General features: G+C 44.4%; 1 protein-coding gene across 2 annotated transcripts in view; it reads left to right on the forward strand.

Moving 5' to 3' along the window:
* The window catches only part of TSPAN7 (tetraspanin 7), a 140,405-nt gene extending 116,806 nt beyond the window's left edge, over positions 1–23,599 (forward strand). The window contains exons 3-8 of one of the 2 annotated variants that reach the window (XM_059911752.1): positions 1,613–1,687; positions 4,930–5,025; positions 6,466–6,621; positions 12,199–12,282; positions 22,411–22,483; positions 22,746–23,599. In XM_059911752.1, the coding sequence (XP_059767735.1) occupies positions 1,613–1,687; positions 4,930–5,025; positions 6,466–6,621; positions 12,199–12,282; positions 22,411–22,479 (480 nt within the window). In that variant the 3' untranslated portion in view covers positions 22,480–22,483; positions 22,746–23,599. Of the gene's footprint in view, positions 1–1,612; positions 1,688–4,929; positions 5,026–6,465; positions 6,622–12,198; positions 12,283–16,816; positions 16,994–22,410; positions 22,484–22,745 lie in introns of those variants that run through there. The other variant, XM_059911751.1, reaches the window with a different exon arrangement.
* Positions 23,600–26,459: the final 2,860 nt, after the last annotated feature.

Raw genomic sequence — 26,459 nt, forward strand, 5'->3', positions numbered from 1 at the left:
CGTGGCCTCTTTCCTAAGAGCTACACCACAGAATCAAAAGTTCTTTCTCCCACCTGCCTGCTGATGGTTACTTTCTCACAGGACTTTCTGGTGGAGTCTAGGCCTGGGGTGAGAGCCTCCCTAGAGTAAATTGTGCTTCTAATTGCATTTTGTACCAAGTTGAGAGAGAGAAGTCGTGTACTTGGAGCCTTCTATTCATAACTGTGTGTTTGATACTTTAGTGTCTGTGCTTTCAGTGTGCGGAGAGACTTTTATTAATATTTTGAACGAAACCAGCATTTTAAGGCAGTATTTCCTCCTTTGAATGTATGTGCCCCTGGCTGAGAAAAATAATTTATGATCCCATGCACACATATATACTTTACAAGACACATGTACACTTTACAAGTAAGCAGTGTGGCCGCGTGCAGTGTACTCAAATTCCAGGGCATCACCAAGGGCCATTCCCGACATTCGGGAGCGTTGTATTTCATTTTGAGATGAGAAGAAGCAGATTCTAAGACATATGCCTCGTAGGAGAGGAATCAATTCTCTTTCCTTTTATCTGCTTTTCAGTCACAAAAATGGAAACCCTTAATGTCTCAGAAGTACCATATAATATCCCTGAACTTAGGCACTTGCACGCACGCGCACACACACACACAATCGACTTGGAAAGTACAGGAAGCATGAAATGTGTAAGAAGCACTGGGGGTTTTAGATGCTTGCGAACATTGTTCGTCAGCAACAGAGCTGATTTGCTTTTCAAAAGGCTATCAACTCCACAGAACAAGAGAGGTAAGCGACCCACTTCTGCGGGTGCCGCATTCAGGCCCTAGTGAGGAAGGGTATCACGTCGGCCTGTGCACATCTGGGCCGCCCTGTCAGAATGCGAGGGATACAACTCCAAAGGAAGGGGGTTTGAAGCCACTTCACAGGAGATGTGCTTAAGGAAACAGGAGGGGTTGCCCGAACTGAGAGAAGCAGCCGGGTCCCTCCATGGCTGTATTCACACAGACGAAGGGTCGTGGCGTGGAAGAGAGGTCAGTCTGGTTCTGGCGTCTCCTGAAAGCAGATCCAACACCAGTAAGTGGAATTTACAAGTAGGCAGACTGTGGCCAAGCGGAAGAAGCCTTTCTAGCAATCGGAACAGTTTAAAACCCGAATGAGCTGCAAGGGATGGGCGGGTGGAGGGGGTGGTCTCAGCTGGCAGACGCCAGGTGACCCTGGTGAGGAAAGTGGTCTAAAGGACTCACAGACAGGGTGGAACTGTGTCCTGTGCCCTCCAGACTACTTTCTACCTCGAGGAGCCCAACATTAAGAATAGTGGATACTTAGCTGTAAAAAGCCCTTCCAGATTTCTCCTGGTTGAGCTGAGCTGACAGGCACGATGCCGGTCCCTGGATGCGCTGTCCTCAGCCCGTGTGCCCCCAAATGCTTACGCATGTTAAACAGACACATGCTTCTATGGAGGCTCGTATGGGAACATCTGGAGAAGAGGATTTTTCCACTTTTCCTTCTAGGGAATATGACGACTTGTCTAATTCCCCCTGACAAGAAGGGACCTAGCCCAAAGAAGCACTCTTCTTCCCCCCGCCATATCTGACTGTGCCCCTGTCCACTTGCTTTGCAGTATGCCATGTTTCTGTCTCTGGTGTTCCTGGCTGAACTCGTGGCTGGCATTTCCGGGTTTGTGTTTCGTCACGAGGTGAGTATACACCAAGTGGAGAACTCAGTTCAAGGGTCTTTGGGAGGAGGATTTTTTTTTAAACATCGTCTTGGAATGTGTAAAGGATGCAGAGAAGCTAGCTGGCATCTCCAGTGGTATTTGCTAGTTTCCAAATGCCATGGACCATGAGCTGAAATGCCCAGAAAATTCTACAGGCGGGAATTTCGCCAAACCTGAAACCTTAGCTGTTGACCCTCACTCTATTTCTTTATATAGCTGTTGCATGAAAGGATTCTCCGCCTTGTTGGGTTTTTTTTTAAATTAATTAATTTATTTTTGGCTGCGTTGGGTCTTCGTTGCTGCGCGCGGACTTTCTCTAGTTGCGGCGAGCGGGGGCTACTCTTCGTTGCGGTGCGCGGGCTTCTCATTGCGGTGGCTTCTCTTGTTGCGGAGCACGGGCTCTAGGCGCACGGGCTTCAGTAGTGTGGCACGTGGGCTCAGTAGTTGTGGTTCACGGGCTCTAGAGCGCAGGCTCAGTAGCTGTGGCGCATGGGCTTAGTGGCTTCGCGGCATGTGGGATCTTCCCAGACCAGGGCTTGAACCCGTGTCCCCTGCATTGGCAGTCAGATTCTCAACCACTGCGCCACCAGGGAAGTCCTTCCTCCTTGTTTTAAAAAAGTGACCTTCCATATAGATTAAATACTTTAAAAGTAGCCACTTCAGCAAGGCACAAGTGTATATCCGTATATCAAGATTTCTCAGAGGCCAGAGGCAAGCCAAACAAGTCGTTGGCCAAAGGCAAAGTGCTACATTTCCCCTAAGCAGCCTGTGCTCTCCTGTCTCTTCCCCAGAGGCCCTGCGGGGCGCCCCCTGCCGCCCGGGGGTAAAATCCACACCCCAGTGGTGAGGAGCCCTGTGGCTTCGCTTGGTGGTGTGGGAAAAGGAGAGAAGACAGTCATGATCAAAAACCCCTACAGGGCTTCCCTGGTGGCGCAGTGGTTGAGAATCTGCCTGCTAATGCAGGGGACACGGGTTCGAGCCCTGGTCTGGGAAGATCCCGCATGCCGCGGAGCGGCTGGGCCCGTGAGCCACGGCTGTTGAGCCTGCGCGTCTGGAGCCTGTGCTCCACAATGGGAGAGGCCGTGACAGTGAGAGGCCCGCGCACCGCGATGAGGAGTGGCCCCCGCTTGCCGCAACTAGAGAAAGCCCTAGCACAGAAATGAAGACCCAACATAGCAATCAATCAATAAATAAATCTTTAAAAAAAAAAAAACCCCTACAAAGCTGTGCTTTGTTTTCTATTTACATGTAAAATTTGAGATTTCTACAGCTGGGGAAAATTATTTTGAATCCGGTTTTGCGATCAAAACTGCTAGTTTCAAGGACACTCCCACCTGTCCTTTGTCACATGTGGCCATCCTTCCATGTCCTGTCACTGAGGCTGCTCTATTTGGACAACGTATAGATGCTAATGCAGGGACAAGCTGCTCTCATGCTGTCTGTAGCTGCCGTGGTATCACTTTTCAGATGTGTATACTGATGATAGGTCAGAAAGTGTATACGCTACAGTACAGTTCTGGTTTAACTCCCCACTCCCCAAATTCATTATTGTTCCCTGTAAATAACAGTAAAGATAGAAGCAGCTACACATGTGTTAGAATGGAAAGAAATAGCAAGATGGAGGTGGGAAAGTCAGTGAGGTCGAGTGTGATAACTGTGGCTCTTGAAGTCTGGCATCACCTGTTTCCAGGCCCTGCCTTTGTGCTTGGCCAAGTCAAGTTCCCAGTGAGCCTGCCTTAGGCGCTTTCTGCCCCCTCTTCCCCTTTACCAGATGTGGCTTCTCAGATGCCAAGACGGACTTCTAGAACCATTTCATGTGGGCACTGCATCCAGAGTTAGATCCCCCATTCTTATTCTCAGCTGAGGTAAAACCTGATGAAGTCACGGCCTAGAGGTGCCCCCGATGCATGTGTGAACCCCAGGCCCAGCCTGGCTCGCTCCAACCTGAGCCCTTGCCTACTTCCTTCCCATGTGCTGCTGGGACCGGGCTCCACGTAGGGGTTTTCTCTTCATGGTTCCTGATACCTAGGACCTGAACATCCTCACCTGCCTAACCTCTTTTCACTGAAAAACCACTTAGGGAAGTGGTGGCTAGGGGTTGCAGTGCCACTCTTTGGCCACCAGTAGCGGTCTTGAGTTTGGCTAAAGAGTCAAACACACATGATGAGAAGAGGTCACAACCTAGCAGCATTGACTGAGAAGGATACAGTAAAGGAAACATAGCTTGCAGGCAGGGCAGCTGTGGGCTTGTTTCTTCAGTGGGAGTCCTCAAAGTGGTCCAGGCTCTAGTCTGTGTAGGCCTGCCCATGCCTAAGAGACGATGCACGTGCAATGAAACGAGAGGACACAGCTGGGTGTGGCAACCACCTTGGCTTAGAAGCTCCATGTAAATAGTGTCTCTTTATCTCTTGTAACTGTCCGATGGGCATAGCGTCCAGTATCTCAGCAAGGAACGCGCCTAGTTAGAAGAGTCACCATATTTAGCCCTAAGCTTCCCACCAGGTAATTACTGTCATTTGCTGAAGTCCAGGCCAGAGTCATTTCACCAATCAGGGGGCACTTTTTACCATAAGCGGGGTTGCCTGGTAACATACCTGATGCTCCGCCTTCAGCAGGTTTCCAGGGAAACAGAACTTGAAAGATAACCCAAGGTCAAATGTGTTCACAGAGAAGGAGAAAGGGTTTTGTTAACCATTTATTAACAAGTAAAGTCCATGTCCTTTGCCCTCTTTTTTTCATCTCAATAAAGACAGGTAAGTGAAAGCTGGTTTTGCCCCACTCCTGTATGGTAGACTAGGGATCTGATTCTGGTCAAAACATTGGTCTTCCTGCCCGCCCCACACACAATGGCCTGTCCTTTGGCATTCTTTGAGTAAGGGCAGAAAAAGTTATAGAAAGAAAGGCAGTAACCAATTCCAAGAAAATAACTAGAAAACCATCACAGCCCTTTCCGAATCTGACTAGCCACCTCAGTGGCTCATTTAACTAGGCAGGGTTCCTCTGGATTGGGGGTAAGGGAACATTTTTTTAAACTCCTGCGCTAACAAACCCCTTGGCCAATCTTCTGAGCTCTTTTGTCTCAGAAAACAGGGCATGCCCTCCCTGGCCTACATTTATTCGGAGACTTTCAGAAGAGGCTATTTTGGGGTGGAAGTTGGTACGAATCTGTGTCCATCTGGGCTGCAGTGGACCAGAACCACATCGCTCCTTGTCTTCCCTAGATCAAGGACACCTTCCTGAGGACTTACACTGACGCCATGCAGAATTACAATGGCAACGACGAGAGGAGCCGGGCGGTGGATCACGTGCAGCGCAGCGTAAGTGCCAGGAAGGAGATGGGGCTGGCAGTGGCCTGCGAGGTCGGGCCTTGGACTTGTGGGCTGCCAGTGACGCTAGACTGGCAGTGTTTGCTCTTGATCCCCACTCTCCGCCTCTTGGCCCAGTTCCCTTTCCAACAGTGGACATCCAGTACTTTTTCAGGGTCCAGGGATCCAGGTGATTAGTGGCAAGAAGGACCACTCCCTCCGGTTTGCTTTTCATCCTTAAGGATGTGAGCATCCCAAGGAGAGCTAGTTTGCCCTTAAAACCTGAAGCCTTGGAACAGTGAGTGTAGGACAGCCTGACTTCGAGTTGGCTCCCTAAGACCAGCCTTCTGGAAAGGGTGTCTTGAGGCTGGGCGGAGAGCTCAGGTGAGCTGTGTTCACCGGCTTGGGCAGTGCAGTGGGGTTGGAGAGCCGATCTCAGAGCAACTGAGGATCCTGCAGGCGTGTGAATGGCCTAGGCTGCCTGGTGCTTCGCAGAGGATATGAGGAAAGTAGTTGTTTCCTGCCTGGAGGTGCTCTGGAAGCCTGACTGCCTGTCAGGATCATCTGGAAAGGTTTTCGGTTGAGGGGTATCTTTTATTGTTGTGTTGTTTCGTTTTTACTTCAGAAGCAGTATTTTTAATTTTATGTTTTTGGTAATTTATTTTGGTAGAATCTCAAAGTTACCCAGAAAAACTGCAGGAATAGTACAAGGAGCTGTACCCCTTTTACCCAGATTCACCAATTAATGATATATTTTGCCCCATCTGCTTCAGTATCCTCTATGTCAGCAGTTGACACATCTTTGCTGTAAAGCATCAAGTGGTAACTATTTGAGGCTTTGAAGGCCATGCAGTCTCTGTCACAACTACTCAACTCTGCCTTTGTAGCACAAAATCTGCCCTAGACAACAGGTAACACAGAGGCACAGCTGTGTCCCAGTAATACTTGATTTACAAAACCAGGTAGCTGGTGGGCTGTAGTTTACCAACACCAACTCTCTCTCTTCCTCCATGTGCATCTTTTTTTTCCCCCTAAACCATTTATGTACGTATTAGTACAGATCTTGGGGAGAGCTTTCTAAAACCATTTTGGCCTCAGCTCCCCATCGACAGTCCTGATTCAGTAGACCTCTACGTCTGTCTCTTTAGCAGCACCTAATCACGCACGTGATTTTGATGCTTAGCCAGGCCAGAGAGCAGCTGCTTGGCTTTGGGAGGTGGAAACCAACGCGATATGGCGTCTAGGACTCACTTCGTTCGCTGAGTTCACGTGGGTATGCCAGTGAGTAGAATTGTTAGTGGAGCTTCAGCTCATCTTGACTCACCAAAGCTGTGCCTGTCGACTTAGGGCCTGGGCCCATGTTTTTCTTTTAAAAGCTGCAAGGCGCTGAGTGCAGAGACCACAGTGCCTTTGATCTGCCACACTTAATTCTTTTCCTTTCCCCGTTAACAGCTGAGCTGCTGTGGGGTGCAGAACTACACCAACTGGAGCACCAGCCCCTACTTTCTGGAGCACGGCATCCCCCCGAGTTGCTGCATGAACGACACCGATTGTAATCCCCAGGATCTGCACAACCTGACCGTGGCCGCCACTAAAGTGAACCAGAAGGTACTCGCTCCCTCTTGGCCCTGATGGGACTCAGTGGTGAATGTTTGGGGAGGGCTTTTGTGTCTCTGTGAAATTATGACAAATAGGTTAGAAATGGTAGTCTTGGAGAGAGTCAGGAATCTTCCCTTGTGGTTCTTTCTGGCCAGGGAGAGGCACTTGGGCTGCCCACTTCTGAAGGAGAAAGCCGTGCCTCAGCGAGACTCTACGAGGCATAGTTAGGAAGGGTTAGCAAGTGGTTCCTGTTGACCCTGATGCTGATGTCAGGGAATGTGGCCTTTCTTCCTTCTGGGTGTCTGTCTTCTGCTTAATATGCTTTCGAAACATGAAATCATTCCCAGCTGGGTGCCAGTCCTCAGCGGAAAGAGGGAGTCGAGTTGACAGACAGCATCTGCTTCTGAGAGGAGGGTGGCCTTGATTTTAGGGACTTCACTGCATTGGGAAAAGAAATCAACAACTTCAACTCACTCTCAACATCCTGACTCCCAAAGAAATTAGAGAAAAAAAAAAAACTGGCCAAGAGAAATTTGAAAGTTAGTACATAGTAGAAATGAGGGAAATGAAACTTAGGTAGAGAAAAGGAAAATCAATTCTGTATTCCACTCTGCAGAGAAACTGATGAAGACATGATACAGCTGTGTGTGAGGGCTATCTATTCTTAAACATTTAGGGAAATGCCAGATAGAAACTATGTCTTGCTGAAACAAAAGGGAGAAAAAAAACCCTACTGTTGAGTTTACCTGTGGTTATGCCGCCATCAGGTAAATTTTCTTTTCTTACTAAGGTAAAGTTCTAGTTTTCTTTTCTGGCCACGCTGCACGGCACGTGGGATCTTAGTTCCCTGACCAGGGATCGAACCCGTGCCCCCTGCAGTGGAAGCTTGGAGTCTTAACCGTTGGACTTCCCTGGAGTCTTAACCAGGGAAATCCCAAAGTTCTAGTTTTCTAAGGTCTTCAAAATTCTAGGGGATCTGGGCCAACTACTGAATAATTCACAGAAGATAGCCATCCTTTCAAGACAAGAATGTTAAGATGGTTTCTATATTTTGCCCATGTAATGTTGGTATTTGTAGCAGAACCCCTGCAAGGCATTGTTGCCACATTCTGGAAGCTCATTTTGTCATTCTGGGTTTATTACTTGGCTGTTGGTGTGGTGAGATAAGATGTTCAGTACAGACAGCTTCTTGTGTGAGCTAAGAGAACATCTGTTCCGACTGGAATTTTTTATGAACCCAAAGTTTGAGGCCTCCTTCGCCTCTCATCAGCAAGGTGACTTCTGGTTTCTTCACGGACACCTCCACTGAGCATCCGTATATGTCATTATGCTGCCATTTTATGAAGTGCTGAGCAGACCTGGCGCTCAGTGGATGCTCCGGTGTATAGAAGGCAAGACGTGCCTTATGGAGTGAGATATTGGCACAGCAGAGCCTCAGGAGGCCCTTTGTAGAGGCAGCAATCATCAACCTTGATAAAAGCCTTCTTTCTAAAAGAAAATTTCACCCAAACTACTTCTTTTGTGAAAGTTGAGGGCTTCGAAGTCAGGACCACAGGGTCTGGAGTCAGACTGCAGTTTAAATTCTGGCTCAGCCACTTGCTGGTTGTGTGATCTTGATCAAGTTACTTAACCTTTCTCAGCCTTGTTCTTCTCATCTGTAAAATGGAGAGAATAACAGTTCTTGCCCCTTAGGATTGATAGGAGAATTGAATGAGATAAAGTATCTAAAGCACAGCGCATGGCAGAGAGTAAGGACAAGATGAACGTTAACTGTAATGTTAAATGGTAGCTGTGGTGTAAATGTCACGACAATAACGGTGATGTTTGTCTTCCACCCTATCACACTGTGCCTTTTATTAGAAATGATGCAGCAGGTCCTTGTAGGGAGGGTCTTTTGTTTGTATTCAAAAGCAGGCTTAGAGGCAGATCCTATAGTGATTTCCAGAAAGATAGGGGAGCATTTTTTCACTTCACTGATAACCTACAAATTGGCCTCACTCCCAGCCTCCCCCCTGACAATCGTACTTTACATTTTCCTGGGTACCTCAAATACCTGGAAGAGATACTTCTCTCCCACTTGCCTTTTACCCTCCAGCCTGGCTCCCTCTGTGGAGAGAAAGTGAATGAAAACTGAAATTTGCCTAGGAAGTTTCATTAGATATTCTCATTTAATGCCCACCTGAACTTCACAGACAAATTATTTCCCAGGCCTGAGTCTGTGACACCTCATCTATAAAAGGTAAGCAAGGCGGATGGGGTGGAGATGTGTAGTGATAGTAGATGCTCATAAAGATTAGCCTCCCCAAACTGACTCCCTCCCCCAGGAAGATTAACTCCCACCATGTCCTAGTTCTGTGGAATCCTGTTATATAAAATACATGTATTCTAAATCCCCATAGATCTTTTAGTGTCTTGAACCCTGTGCCCCGATAGCACAGAAAGGTGGCTCTTGGCTCTTACCTGGCAGCCTGAGAAACCTACCTTGTACCAATCGCTGGCAGAGAGCAGGAAGGAGGTGAGAGCGGTTAAGCAGGATATTTATCGCTTCGTTTTGAGGACAGCTTTGATTTTGGTTTTGCTAAGCACGATGATCAAACGTCCACAGGTTCAGTTAGCTAATAGCATTGACTGACCCCTACCGCCTAGGAATTCCTCGCCTTTTTTTTAAAAGAGCCAGGGCAAGAGGAAGAGAGTTATTCTGGTTGGCAGCTCCAGAGGTACCTCCTCCCAGTACCTGCCTGGAAGCAGCCATGCTACTCCTGCTACTGAAAAGCCTGCCACTTGCAGGTGTTTCCCATCAGAGGCCCTGTTGATTTAGACTTGCTGAGAGGGTGAGCGAATTACCTGTTCTGTTTCTGGGTGTTTCCTAGGACATTTAGCAGGTCTCTGTAGATTGATCTCACACCTGACAATCAGGCTTTCCTTTTAGGAAATTAAAAGAGATCGTTGTGGGTAGATAAGAGAATTTTCGGGGAGAATTTGAGGTGGAAGACAAATGTGCACTGGGGTTGTAGGATCAAAGCAGTTCGGGCAGTCTGCAGAGCTAGGCTGAGACCTGGAAAATGGGCTTGTGGGTCCATAGAGTGAATAACAGAGAAAAAGCTGGAGAAGGAAAGCATTTATTGCAACCTGGGTCTTGTATCGTTTAAACAACAATGAAGAAGCTAAATCACTTTCATCTTCTCACCTTAAGTAACTCTCTTACTGCTATAATTTATTAATTTGCTCTCTGTTTAGAGTGAAAAAGAGTGGAGGAACTTTTCTTAGCGAAGAGTGCTTCTCAAACTTTAATGGGCACGTGAAACATCTGGAGATATTGTTAACATTCGTTAAAACTCATTAAAAATGGGTAACCCCGGGACCTGGCAGATTCTGATTCAGTAGGTCTGGAGTGAGGTCTCAGATTCTGCGTTTCTAACAAAATCCCCAGTAATGCTGCTGCTGCTGCTGTTAGCAAAACCCCACTGCGGGGAGCAAGGTTTAGAGAGAACGATTTTGCCACAGTTGTACCAATGCCAGGCCCTTACTTCATTTTTCTGTTTTCTCTTACTGGTTGGAGTGGGCTTTTCCAAAAAAATGTGACTGACTCTGATTTCTACTCCATTGTAGGAGATTTCATACTTTAGAAAAACATATTCACCTTATGTGTAGAATTAAAGTTCACAGCAAAAACAAAAAAACAGAAAAAAAAACCCTATTCCCCCCCCCCCCCAAAACAAACAAAAACACCTATCCCAAACTATTTTGCAGAGTAAGAAAATAGCCCACCTCACTTCTCTCTGGTTTTTATCACTGGGTTTGTGTTTCCATATTTTGAGCTGATGTAACACTGGCGGTGGTCTGAACTTCATTCCCTGGCCCGAGCATTGCTGTGGGGAGGAGATACAGCAGTGAACGATGACCAGCACAGAAAAACTCTATCTTAGCTGCTGCCATTTGGGAAAGTGCTAGAATATCCACCTCTCTTCTGGCTTTGACTTCTTCCTAACCAGAACTGACTTTCTTTCCACTACCTTTTGGAAAATAGTGTGATATATAGTTTCACTAGTAGAAATGAAATCAGTGAGCAAGCTTCTCCTATAAAGAGAGAATCAAATTGCAAAACTTCCCATGAGCAATAATGCATTTCCTTTCCCACCCCTGCCCCGGCCTTCAAATTTGCATCAGGTAACTAAGGAGCATAGTTTGTCCATTGCATTGAAAACATGTATCAAAGCACTGCTGCTAAATTAATGCATCTTTGTCTTTGCAAACAGACTGTGAATGCATAAAATATCATTTATTAGAAGATACAGCATTGGCAGAATTTTCACAAGCTCTAGGAGAAATGTTAAATCGTTAAACTTTGAATTTAAAAATGGGAGACATGTTTTCGGTTGTTCTTGTTCTTCAGATGTTATTACAATTTAGTGGGCCTTTCTTGATAAACAATAATCCTCTTTACCCTGTTTATGAAATTGTCTTGATTTTTCACAGACTTCATACATTCAAGTTGAGGCCCTTTTTCAGAAAACTGGAGAAAGACCATGTCTTCCAAAGCTGAATACGTCACTTCAGAAGTCTAGGTTGATTTGGCCCAGTTCCAAACTATAAAAATACACTCACACACTGACACACATATATGTTCGCTAATTCCTGCTGTTTGAGCTGTCAGGCGTTTTAACAGGAAGAGTCAGCTTTTGCCTTTGCGTTACGAGTGATGCACAAAATTTGGTGTCCTACCTGGACTGGGTTGATAAAATGTAATCCAGGATAACAACAAAACTATTTTAGCAACATTGTCGAACTCCAACCAGACCATTTCTTTTAAAGAAATTAAACTTTATCAGTATTAAACTAACATTGAAATTGGTAAAATTGGTGTTGGTTTTAATCACAACATGTGGAGATTTCACAGGATGTTAAAGGGAAACTCACTTCATTTCACGAATGAGGTTATTGACATCATAATAGAGAGAGGGGAAGTGACTTCTTCAAGGTCCCATAGTAAATCTGTGGAAAATATGACTCTAGAACATGGGTTTTTCCCTACTAAAAAAAAAAACTTAATGGTCTCCGTAGGAAGAACCCTAAAATGCCATAAAGTTGGCAGGTATTCAAACACCTCCTTCTAACCAGAGGATTTCACTTTATTTATCTAAGATTCTGTCATTTGTTGTCAAAATGCTAGTAACTATGTTTATGATTCTGAGTTTTCCTGATCAAGGATGCAGAATGCCTTTTCACGTGTTTAAGTCTGCTTCTGTATCCCTACAGCATTCGCCTCATGGATCTTACAGACTCCTTGCTCAATTTCATCATACAACAGAAACGTTTGTGGATGAAAGTGTATATCTGGGATTTGCTTTAAAATAATCCAGCCAGGGGATGAGTGTTGAAGAAATCTAAATGAAACAAGATTGGCCATATGTTCACTGTGATTTTAGAGGAAGGGTCACTTGGGGGTTCTGTACCGTTTGTATGTTTGAGATTTTTCATTCTGTTTGCGGAATGAAGGTTGGGGTGTATGTGGGAGTGTCGCGAGGTAACCCAGCCGGTCTGGTCTGGGTGAAACATGTCTCTGAGACCGTGTCTCTGTGTTTTCAGGGTTGTTATGATCTGGTGACCAGTTTCATGGAGACCAACATGGGAATCATCGCTGGAGTGGCTTTTGGGATCGCATTCTCCCAGGTAATCTTGCGGTCCGACCTAGCCTTTCCTCTGTCTCCTGCTCTCCTTTCCTTCCCTGGTCTCCAGATTCTCTGGCGGCCTCCCCGTGCCTGGGGAAAGGCTGATGGATGGGGTCAGAACTCCTTGCTCATTAGTCCTCAGGTCATCTGTTTATTGATTTTCCTTTTTCAACTTAAATGAAGTTTTGCCATCAAGGGAATATTGGTTAATAGTTCAACTAATGACTAGCTCCAGAAAAACAACTCCCTTCTTCTGTAGGTCAAATGGAGGTTAGCTGAACAAAGTGCTGCCTTAATTGGAGCCTAAACAACTCCAAACATCAAATGGCTGATTTGGATTCGGGGAGGGGGTAGGGCTCTTTTCCTGGTTGACCTGTCCCTTTTTGGTTCTTAGTCCCCGGGGATTGTGCATGAGATCGCTCCCTTTTAAAGAAAGCCTAAATGTAGCACATTTCATCCTGTCATCATTATTTGATCTCAAGGTTTGATTATTGTTTCTTAAGAGGAAACTGAATTTGTGTATATGAAATGTTATATGCCTTTATCTCCACCCAGCCTCTAAAAAAGAATGGGAGAAGCCATTATGCAAACTAAGCAAGCCACACATACTCAAGGATGGAACATGATTAAGCTAAATCTAAAATTTTGCCCACCTGCACCAGGCAGTGTGTTGTCCCACAGGCTTCTGATCTCCCAGCCAGTTGCTATAATATTGCTGTGGGTGGAAGGATCAGCATATATACCTAACAACCAAAAAAAACTCGATTTATCTTTAACACAGAATTTTTTTCAGGCCAACAGATCATTTTTCCAACAAAGCCCAATTAGCGTTACCTCAGTAATGTTGCCATGGCTCTGGTTTTATCTGCCTGAATTCTGTATCAGCTCTCCCGGACTATAATTACCCCTCCCTCCACGGCCCCTATACCGCTTTCCTTCTTGCTGAGCAATGCAGTTGCACTTTAATCTTATTTAAGTTTGTTCCTAAAACATCTGTATTGAAATATGGCATATAAAGAGAAGTGCACACCTTGTAAGTATACAGCTTAATAAGTTATCACAAAATGAGCTTACCTGTGTACTGACCATCACTTAGATCAAGGCATAGCATGTTAGCCTGGTAGTTTTTGCACATGGAGGGCTTGGCCTCAGATAAGTCTAAAAAGCTTTCCTTCCTAAGCAGTTACCAAACCGTGTGTGACATTTCCTCTCACAAGGGCATGTGGGCCCAGCCAGCACGAGTGTGTATTTCTCGTGGCAGTTTTAAAAATCTTTTACCACGTTTTGTTTTCTTGCGGCTCGGGAAGGGCTTAAACCCTCAACACGCCAACACACGCAAACCAGATTGGTGCCACAGACAGTACTGATTAACTCGGTCTCGAGAGACACATCAAAAGAAGTTGCAGCCCTGAACTTTCTTCTGGTTGCTATCCTGTTTCAGTAATAACACTTCAGTGACATATCAGTAATGGCCAGGGGACATTTTAGAGGATTCCGGACCGCGTGTCCGATGCAGCGTGCAGGAGGCATCTGGCAGGTGCACATATGGTTTACTTTACACATGTATGTGCAGTGTTGGGTTAACCACCTACAGGACAGGCTTGTGCTTGCGTTTGAGGAGGACCGTCCCCTTGGAGGAAGGAATATGGCTGCAGTCGGCCCTAATGGCTACCCTAGACCCATGAAGGGACACGAAGCCGGTACTCTCCCTGGGGAAAAGAGAGCCTCAGAGAGCCAGGACTCTCGTGGATGAAACACCTTTTTTTTTTAAAAATTAATTAATTGATTTTATTTATTTATTTTTGGCTGTGTTGGGTCTTCGTTTCTGTGCCAGGGCTTTCTCCAGTTGTGGCAAGTGGGGGCCACTCCTCATTGCAGTGCGTGGGCCTCTCACTATCGCGGCCTCTCTTGTTGCGGAGCACAGGCTCCAGATGCGCAGGCTCAGTAATTGTGGCTCACGGGCCTATTTGCTCCGCGGCATGTGGGATCTTCCCAGACCAGGGCTCGAACCCGTGTCCCCCGCACTGGCAGGCAGATTCTCAACCACTGCGCCACCAGGGAAGCCCTGAAACATCTTTTCATCCAAGAATCTTTCCATGTGGCCACGAGGGGTTGGGAAGACAGTCCTACTTTCATGAGTGAGGTGAACCAGGTCATAAAGAATCTGATTAATACCTCTCGCACTTCTCACATCCCCGTGGAGGGATTTAGGTGTAGACCAGTGGTTATCTGGCCCGATGAGCATTCATCTCTGTGTGCTACGTGGAAGAAACCCCTGACATGGGGCTCGCCAAGTTTGCTCTGTGGCCCTCTGGGGCAACGAGAAAGGGGCTTTGGCCCCAAGGAAGCCCCAGACAGACTCTCTTCAAAGAGTTTAGGTTTCTTCAAGGTACTACAGAGTTGTTGGGATAAGAAAACAAAACCCAAAGCCCAGGAGCATCGCAGAGGCAGTACCATTCACCCGCGTGGCCGGTCAACCACAGTGGGGCAGAAACTTGAGATCTGCTGTGCTCAGCTTGGGGCAGGGAAAGGAATGGCCACGGCCAGCTGTTATTAGCCAGACGCACTAGGAACTGCAGCTTTTAATGGAGCCAGCAGCCTCAGGGTACCTGGAAGCTGAAGCTGGCTTCCATTTGTCAGTAGATCCAGGGCCTCTCTGGGACCATGGTGGCCACTTACCAGATGCCTGTTCAAGAACCAGCCTTACTCACCTGCCACCAAAGCTTTAGCCACAGGTGTTCAAAAATTCTAGAACATTCTAGAAGTGTTATAGTAAAACTTAGCAGATGTTGGCTGATACCGATAAATCAGTCACAGTGGCCTATGTGGTAGCCTTCCTATAATGAAGCAAGCTCTACTGAGTAGAGGCCAAAGTGGGTAGGAAAGAACAGAGCACCCTGCCCCCACTCCTCACCTGCCCTCCACCTTCTCCTTGCCCTTTTCCTCACCTGCTCTCATGATGTCCATGCTATCCTCTGTTGGAACAAACCGGCCTTGCACATCTGTTGTCTTAGAAATTAAAGGTGGTATAAAGTACAAGGAAAACTAAGCTGAGTCTAGCCTTTTAATAGACTGTGCGAGAACTTTGTCCTGTTACCTAATTTAGCTAACTTAAAGCTCTTGAGTGCTGTTTTTGGATAGCAGGGTTTTGGCAGGTGTTTAATATTTCTCTCCACAAAGTCCCGGTGCCTTTGCCCTCTCAAGGAAAAGGCCATTTGTCTGGACTTGATGGGCAGGTCCTGCTGCCCTATGAATTTATAGCAGGTGGTTGAGTGTGTTTTTATAGGGTACCTCCTCCCTGCATCTTTGGCAGCTACTCTTTTATCCGAGGCGTCTTGGGAACACACACACAGAGAAATGTCCTCACCTCCCTCGTTCCTCACATGACCTGGAAGCCAAGCGTCCGAGTCTGGACACTTGTATTGCTCAGTTTGTGACACTGCTTCCCGCCTTGGTTGGCCTTCTGCTATGGGTCTCTGTATTTAGCACTTCTGTATCCAACATAAATAGCTTCGCTAGACTTGGAGACTGTTAGGCTGGATTAATCCCCCAAAGCACAGAATGTTACAGTCCTGAGTAAGGACAGTGGAGCTGTTTTCCAGAAGGGAGAGTTGAGTGGTTTGCTTGAGGTTGGGCGGCTACTGTAGATCCAGGATTACAATTCTGATGATCTCATCTGGTCTGCTGTATTCAACATTTAGGCCAGAGATAACCCTTGCTCTTGCCTCACGTAGCACCTAAATGGAACTCAGTTTCTGCCTTTATAATGAAAGGATTTGAGTCTGTGGAATTGCAAAGACGAAGGTACTCATCAAAAAATACAGATCCTGGCTTCCCTGGTGGCGCAGTGGTTAAGAATCCGCCTGCCAATGCAGGGGGACACGGGTTCAAGCCCTAGTCTGGGAAGATCCCACATGCCGCGGAGCAACTAAGCCCGTGCGCCACAGCTACTGAAGCCCGGCCCCCCCCTAGAGCCCGTGCTCCGCAACAAGAGAAGCCACTGCAATGAGAAGCCCACGCACCGCAATGAAGAGTAGCCCCCGCTCGCCACAGCTAGAGAAAGCCCTCGCACACCAACAAAGACCCAACGCAGCCAAAAATAAATAAATAAAAAAAATACAGATCCTCTTCCTACCCATCCAGCCCCTGACCCTCACCCCTGCAGGGCCTCCTCCAGGGCCCACAGGCGACTGAGATGATTCCTTACGGACCAAGGATTCTTTTCTGGGACTTGTTTACCTTTTCTGCATAGAGGGCAGGGACAAAGCTGTCAATAGCCTTGATGAGACATGGCTGAATAAGGCTAACGGAACTTTTTACTTATTCCCCTAGTATTTTCAGGCCCTGAAACGGTCCCTAAAAGCATTTATACAGTTTTATTTCAAACCAGATAACTTGGCACTTTCCCAGTTAGGTCATCAGCACAAAATCTCCACAGGCATTATAAGGATCAAAATTTTCGACCTATTGCTTGCCACTTTGTTAAGAAAGTTGCCTTTTACAGCTTTGTTTGCTGGCCTCTCTCTGCCCCTCAGGAATCAGGGACCCGGCCACGTTTACCTCCCATGGTGATCGCAGGAGAAGACAGCCTTGCCCTGTCGCCTTTGCTGACCTGGACCCCACCCCTCTCTCAGCCCCTCTCCCACCTTTCGGAGTCCATCCTGTTCCTGGTAATTAGCAGAGCCCCAGCGATGTGATCCCTGTTACTGGAGCTCTCTTTGTGGGGATGCTTCGAGAAGGTTAGAGTAGACCTTTTGTAAGTCTCTCCTTCCCTCTCTGGCTTCTCAGTTCTCGAAGGGCCTCCCGGAGGTTTTCATGACCCAAAAGAAAGCAGAATATATAGTACGGACAAGGCCAAGAGTGGTAAAAATAAAATGTTACTTCCAACAATTAGATGAAGGCTAATTACAAAGTCTTAGACGACCAAATATAAATAATCTGATCTCAGACTCCCTAGGCTGTACGGCATTTGACACTTCGCCAGCCACGGGGAGAGGGAGAGGTGGCTCTGGGGTCTCCGTCCTGAGGGCTGTTTAGCATAAGAGGCAAGCTCTCCTTTTCCTGTCTTCCTCCGGGGTTTAAAGCAGAAGTTTGTTCCGGTGCCCACATACTCCAGCCTTAAGACACATCAGCAGTGTGCTTCTGAGGGGCGGCCTGGAATCCCACAGAGCATACCTCTGTCCTTTGAGGCGCTATTTACATATATTTAACCTAAAACAAAAAAGGGTTTTATCTAAATAAAGATGGATTTTTCTGTGTACAGATTAATTGGGTCTAGTGGCAAGCGAGCGTTTGGTCCTGACTCTGAGGAAGAGGCTATGTCTTTACCTTTAACAGGCTTTCAGTTATGTACCTGGAAATAATCTGGTAGTAAATGGTATTAAGTATAGGATGTTTCCCCCCCTCCCCGCTTTCCCTTAACTTGGTGCTTACGGAAATGAGAGATCAAAGTTTTCTCTCGAATATGATGAAACACTGTAGCAAATTTGACGTCAGTAATCCTGCGAACAATTCAAAACACCCACCATATCCCAAATCCTAGTTTTTCTTGCACTAGAATTAACTAAAATAAAAGCCAATATATGTAAACTGCTGTTTTCACAAAGCTTGTATGTGCCTCAGCTCAGGACTTCTTTTCGGAACAATTTCTGAGTAGACGTTAACATTATTGACTGGGGGATTTTTGCAGAAACTAACGCCTGTGGCCCGGCGATTTGTTCTGTAAGTGAATATTGAAACACCCGCGTTTGAGTAAATATCAACAACTTTTTTTGCACTGAATGTATTTATTTGAAACTTTGTTCATGTCTTACTAAAGCATTCTAATATTTCGTTAGAGCATGGTAGGCTGTATAGCAGGCACCTCTGTGCAGGGAAACAGAACATCTATTACAAATACACTGTGTTTCACTGTGCTTTCCCCTGGAAGAGCAGACTTTATACTTTCTGGCGGCATTTTTTATTTTAGTCCTGTGGGTATTATTTCCTCTAGAAGATGTTCGTTTATTTTACCTGATGGTCGACAACGTGGGTCTTTGCAGGGGGCTCTTTCAGAAACGCCACAAGAAGGACGAGGTACGGTACTACCACTACATTCACCAGAATGCAGTTACCCATTCTGTAGCTACTGCTAACAAAAATTGCTTGTAAGACATTTTATTCTGTGTAATAAGGCTACAATAAATTTTAAACACATTGTATACACCGCAATTAATCAAATAGAAACCCACTTTCTTATACCATTTTCGAGTTTTCCAGAGGATATTGAAGTTTGCCAGATATTGATCAGATCGATCAACTCCCTTCATATATTTATTATACTCTAATATACAAGTGGGCTGAGTTATCTGATGGCCAGTCCTCCTGTCTTCCTTTCCTGTAGATGCTGTGGAGGCGTCATAAATAGTGTCGCCATGCGGACTAGCCTCTTGTCTTTCCTTATAAGAAGAGTCACTTCTCCCTTCTGGAAGAATGTCATTTCTCCCCTCTGTAGATTTTCAGATTTCTCCTTTAATTGGTTTGGTAGACCACGACTCTCTCTTATAGTCCCACAAACTCTGGTTTTATTTTTCAACAATATTTCAGATGTGGACACACTGTTGTAATAATTGTCTTGGTAAATATGGTGCCATGAACCAAGATAAGGTTGTAGGACCAATAATACTGTTTCTTGCAGTTTCTTCCCTTCACCCGTGTAAATCTCAAGGTTGTATATATATCCAGTTTCACTTTCGCTAACCATCCTGACCAAAATTCCATATCTTGTAAGTTTTCCAGGATTATAGGTTTTGAATCTGAGTCGTCCTCTCCACTTTATCATTGCCTCCTCAAGTGATAGCTCTTGTTTAGGTATATAGATCAATTGAAATTTTGGTAGAAAATAATCCAAAAGAGGTTTAACTTTTGAAATTCTGTCCGTGGGAAGTGGAGCTTCTGAGTTATCGTTTAAGTGAAGAAATGTCATTATTTGTTTGAAGCTTCTTCTCGTCATAATCTTTGGAAAGGTAGGTGTTTCAAGTAAGGGATCAGTCGACCAATATTCTTTCCAGTGTGACTTTCTTATTTGTCCCATCTAAATTATTAATCCAAGAAACTTCTTCATGTCACTGTTGGTTACATCAGTCCATTTTAAAGCCTCATACTTTTTATACGATTTTTCATTCTGTTGGTGATACAGGTTCGTTTGAGAAGCGACCAACTCGAAAAAGTCGTTACCAAAAATTAATTCTGTTATTTCACTAACACTTTGTGCGTTATTACAGTCAATAGTTACACCGGACACTCCTGTAAAGTCTAATTTTCATAAAATGTTGTCTTCAATCCACTCTTATGTAGAAGCAAAGGAGCATTCTCCAGCGCCATGAGTTTCGTTTTCACTTTCCGTATCAGAATTAATCACTAAGGTTTTTTGTCTTTTTGTTGGTCTAATATTCACATCGTCTGAATCAGAACTATATTCTGAAGAACTGTCATCTTCTGAGACACTAGTATATATATCGCTTGGACAATCAGAGAAAGTATCTGCATAAAATTCACCGAAAAATTCTTCTTCACTCAAAATTTCATGATGCATCATTTTTAAAAATTTTACGGTAATAAATTGCGTTCATAGTATACATAAGGTTGGAACAAAAACCTAATGGATCAAAATGTGATAACGACAATCATAAGTTGTATAATGAACCCTTGATCAATTTTAAGCTCTAACAACTTCACACAGTGATGTTAAAAAATAACTTTAAAAAAATCTGTCTCCTCCCATGGGCAAACAGGAGGTATATTCTTGCCCTAGAAATACAAAACGTAGTTAGTTTGAAAGCAAATAGCTTTTATTTTTACTTATATTTTTTAAAGTTATTATTTCTGTGAGAAAGTTTGTCTGGTGCTTAAGGATGATGCTGTTTCTGTTTGAGGGAAAAAAGGTGGAGGGACATGCTGTATTCCCTTGCAAGCAGACATCTCAGATGCAAGAAATAGTGAAGCGTACTGCAGAATTTTCTGGCTGTGTGGCTCGTGAATTGCCATAGGGGCCAGGAGCATTGCAAACTGTGAAATGGAATGCTGGCTACTGTTAAGTGCTAAAACACACATGAGGTCAACGAGAAAAACCTAAAGCGCTAAGCTTTACAAAGAAAGGAGGGTCTAGGAACTTGAGATCAAATAAAGAGATGCCCACTGACAGTCCTCTCCCTGAAGTCTGCAATGTAAGGCAGGAAGGAACCCTTGGTGGCGTGAGGCAGAGGAGTTATTCTGGAGAGGAAAAGGGTCTAGGCCCCACGGTGGGAGCGGGGGCTGGAAAAGGGGCTATCCATGGCTAGAAGAGGGTGGAGCCTTAAACTCTGTGTGGGTTACCTGTATGGTTTGGGGGAGATTCTTTAACCTCTCCTGAACCCATTTTCTTCTGTGGACAGTTGGGATGGTAATACTGCCCAGGCATGTAGTAAGGATTAAATAACTCGATACTCCTGATTGTGTTATGTGCCTCTAATACTTGGGTTTTGGCTGGCATCTGAATTTTGAGCGTATCAAGTGTGATCTGGTGTATGTTGGTCCTAAAAAATGGTAGTTCTAATGAAAAGAGACAAGCTGTAAGGTTCAAAGTCCTTGCACTCACGGAGGGGATTTTAGTTTCTCATTTGGCACAATATTCTGGAGGTTACAGCCATGGTTCCTCTGACCACTTGGTGGTACGTGCACGATACTACGTATTTTGTGGCACAAAATGATGGTGGCCAGAGCCTTGGTAGGAGATAGGGTAAGTCCAATAGGGTGATTTTCCTTACCTGACAGAAATTATAGTTTGCAGATTTCACAGCACGATTTCCATTTGAAAAAGGAAGATAAGACTCTGGTATTTCACCAAGAAAGGGAGGCAGGTTGGAACCTGCAGGATTGAGTGGAGAGCTAGAACAGAGTTGAGGTGTTGCCTTGACCAACGGTGGGACCCAATGTGTCACCTATAAGATAAGGGTGAACAGATGGACTGGATGAGTGGTTCTCTCACCTGGAAGGCTTGTTAAGACACCAGTTGCTGGACCCCATCCCCAAGAGTGTCTGATTCAGCAGGTTTGGGGTGGGGCCTGAGAATGTGTTTCTAACAAGGGCCCAGATGATGCTGATTCTGCTGGTCCTGGGGCCACATTTGACACTGTACTAGATCATCTCTAAAGCTCATTGCCACCTCTGAACCGATAAAACATGGCCAATTGCTTAAGGAGAAGTGACCCCACATGGCCAAGAGAAGCTGCAGCCCTCTACACTCCAGTGCACAATCAGGGTCCTGTCCAAAGAGTGCTGATTCTCCAGCAGGAATGGGAATTTTGGTTTCCTATGAGCAGATCCTTAAGCATCTGCACTTAAGGATGTCTTGCTAGTGTTACAACAGCTTTTTATCAGATCCACCTGTGTTACAGGTTAAGTCAAGGCACAAAGTGGGCAGAAGACAGGTCTTCTGAGGAGGCGTAGGTACCCAGATATTGGTTGTGCTGGGGCCCCTGAAAAACCAAGGGGTAGACCTTGGGTGTAGGTGGGCCCATTTGGGCCTAAAATATCTACATGGTTTAGAGACAAAGAGAAATTAAAGCCCCCCTCCGCCCCACTTCTCACAAGCCATGACTTACTTCTCTGGCAAACTCACCCAGTCAAGGATTAGCGTCCCATTGTCCCAAGGAAAGAACTATTATTATCCTGTCAGCCGGCTATGGCTGGGGTATCATCCTATGTTGAGATAGATAGCTTCCCAATGCATGCGCTTATGGTTTTGAATTCTGGCATTTTGTTACTATCTTGCTAATTCTGGGGTACTTAATTTTTTTCATTACTCTCAGAACACATGAACACATTTTAATACTACTTACATGTCAAAAGTTGGTTTTAATGGCCAGAGGGAGCTAGAGTTGGAACCTTATGGTCAGTTGGAGAACCTCCAGCTGACCTCCACCAGCATTTAGACTCCCTAAGTCTTAGATCCCACTACTGAAATCAGGTTTGATCGTTTTCCCTAGCACCCTTTCCCCATTCACGTACAAAAGCCCTCAGTTGTTAAAAATTACATCGGAGGGGGGGTGTGTTAGAAATGTGTTAGCTCAGTGACTTCAGAGCCTCGTTCTCTTTTTCCTTCTGCCAACAGCTGATTGGCATGCTGCTGGCCTGCTGTCTGTCCCGGTTCATCACGGCCAACCAGTATGAGATGGTGTAAGAAGGTGAGTGATGGTGGGGGGAGGTTAAATCTAGGATTCTCCCTTTGGGGCACATACTCCCCTTTAAAGGGACAAGAGTGCTGCCTGGCCACTTCACCCTTTGATCTCGGTGGCACTTGGCCACAGGCCAAAGCCTCATTTCTGTGGTGCTGGGGAGGAGATGTGATCACTGCTCTGGAAAACGTCGAAACGCTCTCTTCAGCTTGTTACCTTATTTTAAGGCCTTATTAATGGTGAGTCACTCACACGTTTTAATTTCTCTTAGTCTTTCAAGAATGATGGAGGAAGAGACCTGTTTTCGAAAGGAACTGCAGCAATCTTTGAAAGACTTCCAAAGAATGTTAGAGCACAGTACATAATACACCTGTCCTAACCCCCTCACCCCGTGCAACTGACACTCCCACACAGTCTCTGCTCCACCTTTGAGCCTGCATCATGCGTAGCATTCCATCTTGTGAAGCCCTGTTGTGCCAGAGTGTAGCCAGGTTCCCTGCATCTAGTCCTAGGGGACCCCGCATGTAGTGTGGGAGGCTCCTGTTAGCCCTTGATCATGATTGATAAATGCCGCACCCCCCTAGATGTAGATAAGCAGATAGCTATCTGTCCTTTTGGCTTAATCTCCTTTGGTTGGGTTTTCCCTTTTACTAAGGCTCTTTCCTACCTTCTTCAGGCTGCCTAGGACATGTAAAGAGATACATTGGTAATTGTCCATGAGGAGAAAAAGGCACATGTCATGCACGAAGGAAGTTGTCGAGCTTTGGGTGGCATCCTTGCTCCTTACTGTTACATGCCTGGGAACTTATAGACAGTTTAGTGCACCTGTATAATCCTGTTACAAAGCTGTATTGTTGCTTCCTGTGAAGGAAATAATATTACTTCTGTTTTTCCCCAATTAACTGCTATTGTTATTTTACTTCTTTCTATATTTTTTCTTTGCATTGACATTACAGACATCGAGGACCTCATCAAATCAATTTAAAAATGAGTGTGAAGGGGGAACAAAAGTCAAAATATTTTTAAAAGATCCTAAAAAACAATTCCTCTGTCTCGCATGCCAACAAGAATGCATTGATATTGTGAACATTTGTGATACATGTGTTAATAAATAGTCATTACAAATTGCTGTGTTCTGGTTTTGTTCTTTGGTTAAGTTTTTAAACACATTTCTACTATATTCCATCTTGTTCCACAGGGGATTTGGAGGTGGACCACCTTACACAATGACACATCCCCCCATACAAGCTCCCACTCCACTGAAATAGCATGGGGCAGTGTAAAAACTGAAGGGTTAGATTTTTTTTAATGGACATTCCAGGAACTTGAATCACTTATAAACAGGATGTACTGTTGGCTGCAAAAATAGACCCTTCATATTTCAGGCTAGAGGAAGATTTCAGAGTTTTTTTTTTTTAAAGTCTGGATGTCATTTTAAAAAAAGGAAATGAGCATGTATTCTTCCTTTTATTGTTCCTAACGAGCATGTATTCTACTCTTCCTTCCTTCTTCTCTGGATTGAATAAACTCTTGTCTAGAGAAGAGATGACATCATACCATTCAGTTGTCCCAATGCCCTGGCTTGTACTAAAGTATGAAATCCTTACGCTTGATTTAAAGAGCATTTTAGCAATAGGTGCAGTATATATTATCTGCAATCTATTTTTTCCTTCTTAATGAACCATCCTTAAAAACTAGTAAAAGCATTTATTGATCTGTTCCCAAATAAGTGGATCTAAAAAGCCTCCCTCTTCTCTGTAATTAGGATGGAGATGGTGTTTTAACTATATGCATTTATTAGCCTGAACTCTGCATGAGGTAAACCCTAAAAGGCTTATGAAGGCTAGTGACCCACACCTTCAGATACTGCCTCGTCAAAAGGTCAGCATTTTTAGAGAGTTAAGTAGATCTCTTCTATGGAAACATATGTAGCCCAAAACTTTTCAAAGTTTCATTTAAATTTCTATTATATAATAAAATGAGGCTTTTCTGTAAAATCCTACATAGAGCCCCACCCATGGTTCACCTTTTTGCAAACTATGCATTCACTAGTATACTGATACTAATATTGTTATACTTTGGTAAACAAGAAATCTATACACTTTCTAAATTGAATTCAGATCTCACCATTATATAATTTCAATGTGAAACATTTTGACTAAGGTTGATTTGACTTTAAAACTTTAAAATATTGACATTTCAACCTTGCTCAGAAATAAGGTATATTTAGCTTTAGACAGTACTGCCGAACATTATTCCAAAGTCGTATACTAATTCATACTCCCACCACAGTGTAGAAAAGTTCTAGCTGTTCCACATCCTCACCAACACTTGTTATTCTCAGACTTACGTTTTATCCATTCGGTGTGCATGGTGGTATCTCAATTTGCCTTCACATTACGATTAGTGATACCGAACACTCAGTTTGTCGTTGACCACCTTGATATCCTCCTCCTTTGTTTTTTTGGCCGCACCACGAGGAATGTGGGATCTTAGTTCCCCGACGCCATGGATTGAACCTGTGCCCCCTGCAGTGGAAGCATGGAGTCTTAACTATTAGACTGCCAGGGAAGTCCCAATAGCCTCTTTTATGAGGTGTTCAAGTCTTGTGTGTTTTTAAAAATTCAGTTATCTTAATTGATTTGTAGGAATTCTTTATGTATTCATGATGCAAATCCTTACTTGGATGTATTTATTACAAATATTTTCTCTCAGCCTGTCATTTGACTTTTCACATACAGTCAATTCTTTTTTTTCCAGCTTTACCGAGAAATATTTGATATAATATTGTGTAGGCTTGAGGTGTACAAGGTGATGACTTGATCCACTGATACATTGCAAAATGATTACCATAGTAGGATTAGTTAACACCTCCATCACCTCACTCAATTACCAGTTCTTTTTTGTGGTGAGAACATTTAAGATCTACTCTCTTAGCAACTTTCAAGTATATAATACAGTATTGTTAACTATAGTCATCATGCTGAACTATAGTTCTGATCCCCAGAACTTGTGCATCTTATAACTGGATGTTGGTAACCCTTTGATATCTCCCCATTTCCCCCACCTCCCAGCCACTGGTAACCACCATTCTACTCTATTTCTCTGAGTTTGGTTTTTTTATATTCTACATATAGGTGGGATCATACAGTATATCTTTCTCTGACTTATTTTACATAGCATAGTGCACTCAGGTCTATCCATGTTGTTACAAATGGCAGGATTTCTTTTTTTTCTCATGGCTGAATAATATTCTATTGTATATATGGACCACATCTTCTATAATCATTCATCTGTTGATGGACACTTAGGTTGCTTCCATACCTTAGCAATTAAGTAATGCTGCTATGAACATTGGGGTGCATGTATCTTTTTGAATTAGTGTTTATGTTTCCTTCAGATATATACCCAGGAGTGGGATTGCTGGATCATATGGTAACTCTATTTTTAGTTTTTTGAGGAACCTTCATACTGTTTTCCATAGTGGCTTCACCAATTTACATTCCCACCAACAGTGCACAAGGGTTCCCTCTTCTCCACATCCTTATGTGTGTTCGCTCTTGTTTCTTTGATAATAGCTGTTCTAACAGGTGTGAGGTGATAACTCATTGTGGTTTTGATATGCATTTCCCTAATAATTAGTGATGGTGAGCACTCTCTCAAGTACCTGTTGGCCATTTGTACATCTTTGGGAAAAATGCCTATTCAGATCCTCTGCCCATTTTTTAATTGGATTTTATTTGCTATAGAGTTGTAGGAGTTCCTTATATATCAATATTTTGGATATTAACGCCTTATATGTAGTTTGCAAATATTTTCTCCCACTCTGTAGGTTGCCTTCTCATTTTGGTGACTGTATCTCTTGCTGTGCAGAAGCTTTTTATTTTAATGTAGTCCCACTTGTTTATTTTTGCTTTTTTGTGTGCTTTTGGTTTCGTATCCAAAAATTCGTTGCTAAGACCAATGTAAAGGATCTTTTCCTTTA

This window comes from Balaenoptera ricei, chromosome X, assembly GCF_028023285.1.
Source record: "Balaenoptera ricei isolate mBalRic1 chromosome X, mBalRic1.hap2, whole genome shotgun sequence".
Classification (NCBI taxonomy): Eukaryota; Metazoa; Chordata; class Mammalia; order Artiodactyla; family Balaenopteridae; genus Balaenoptera; species Balaenoptera ricei.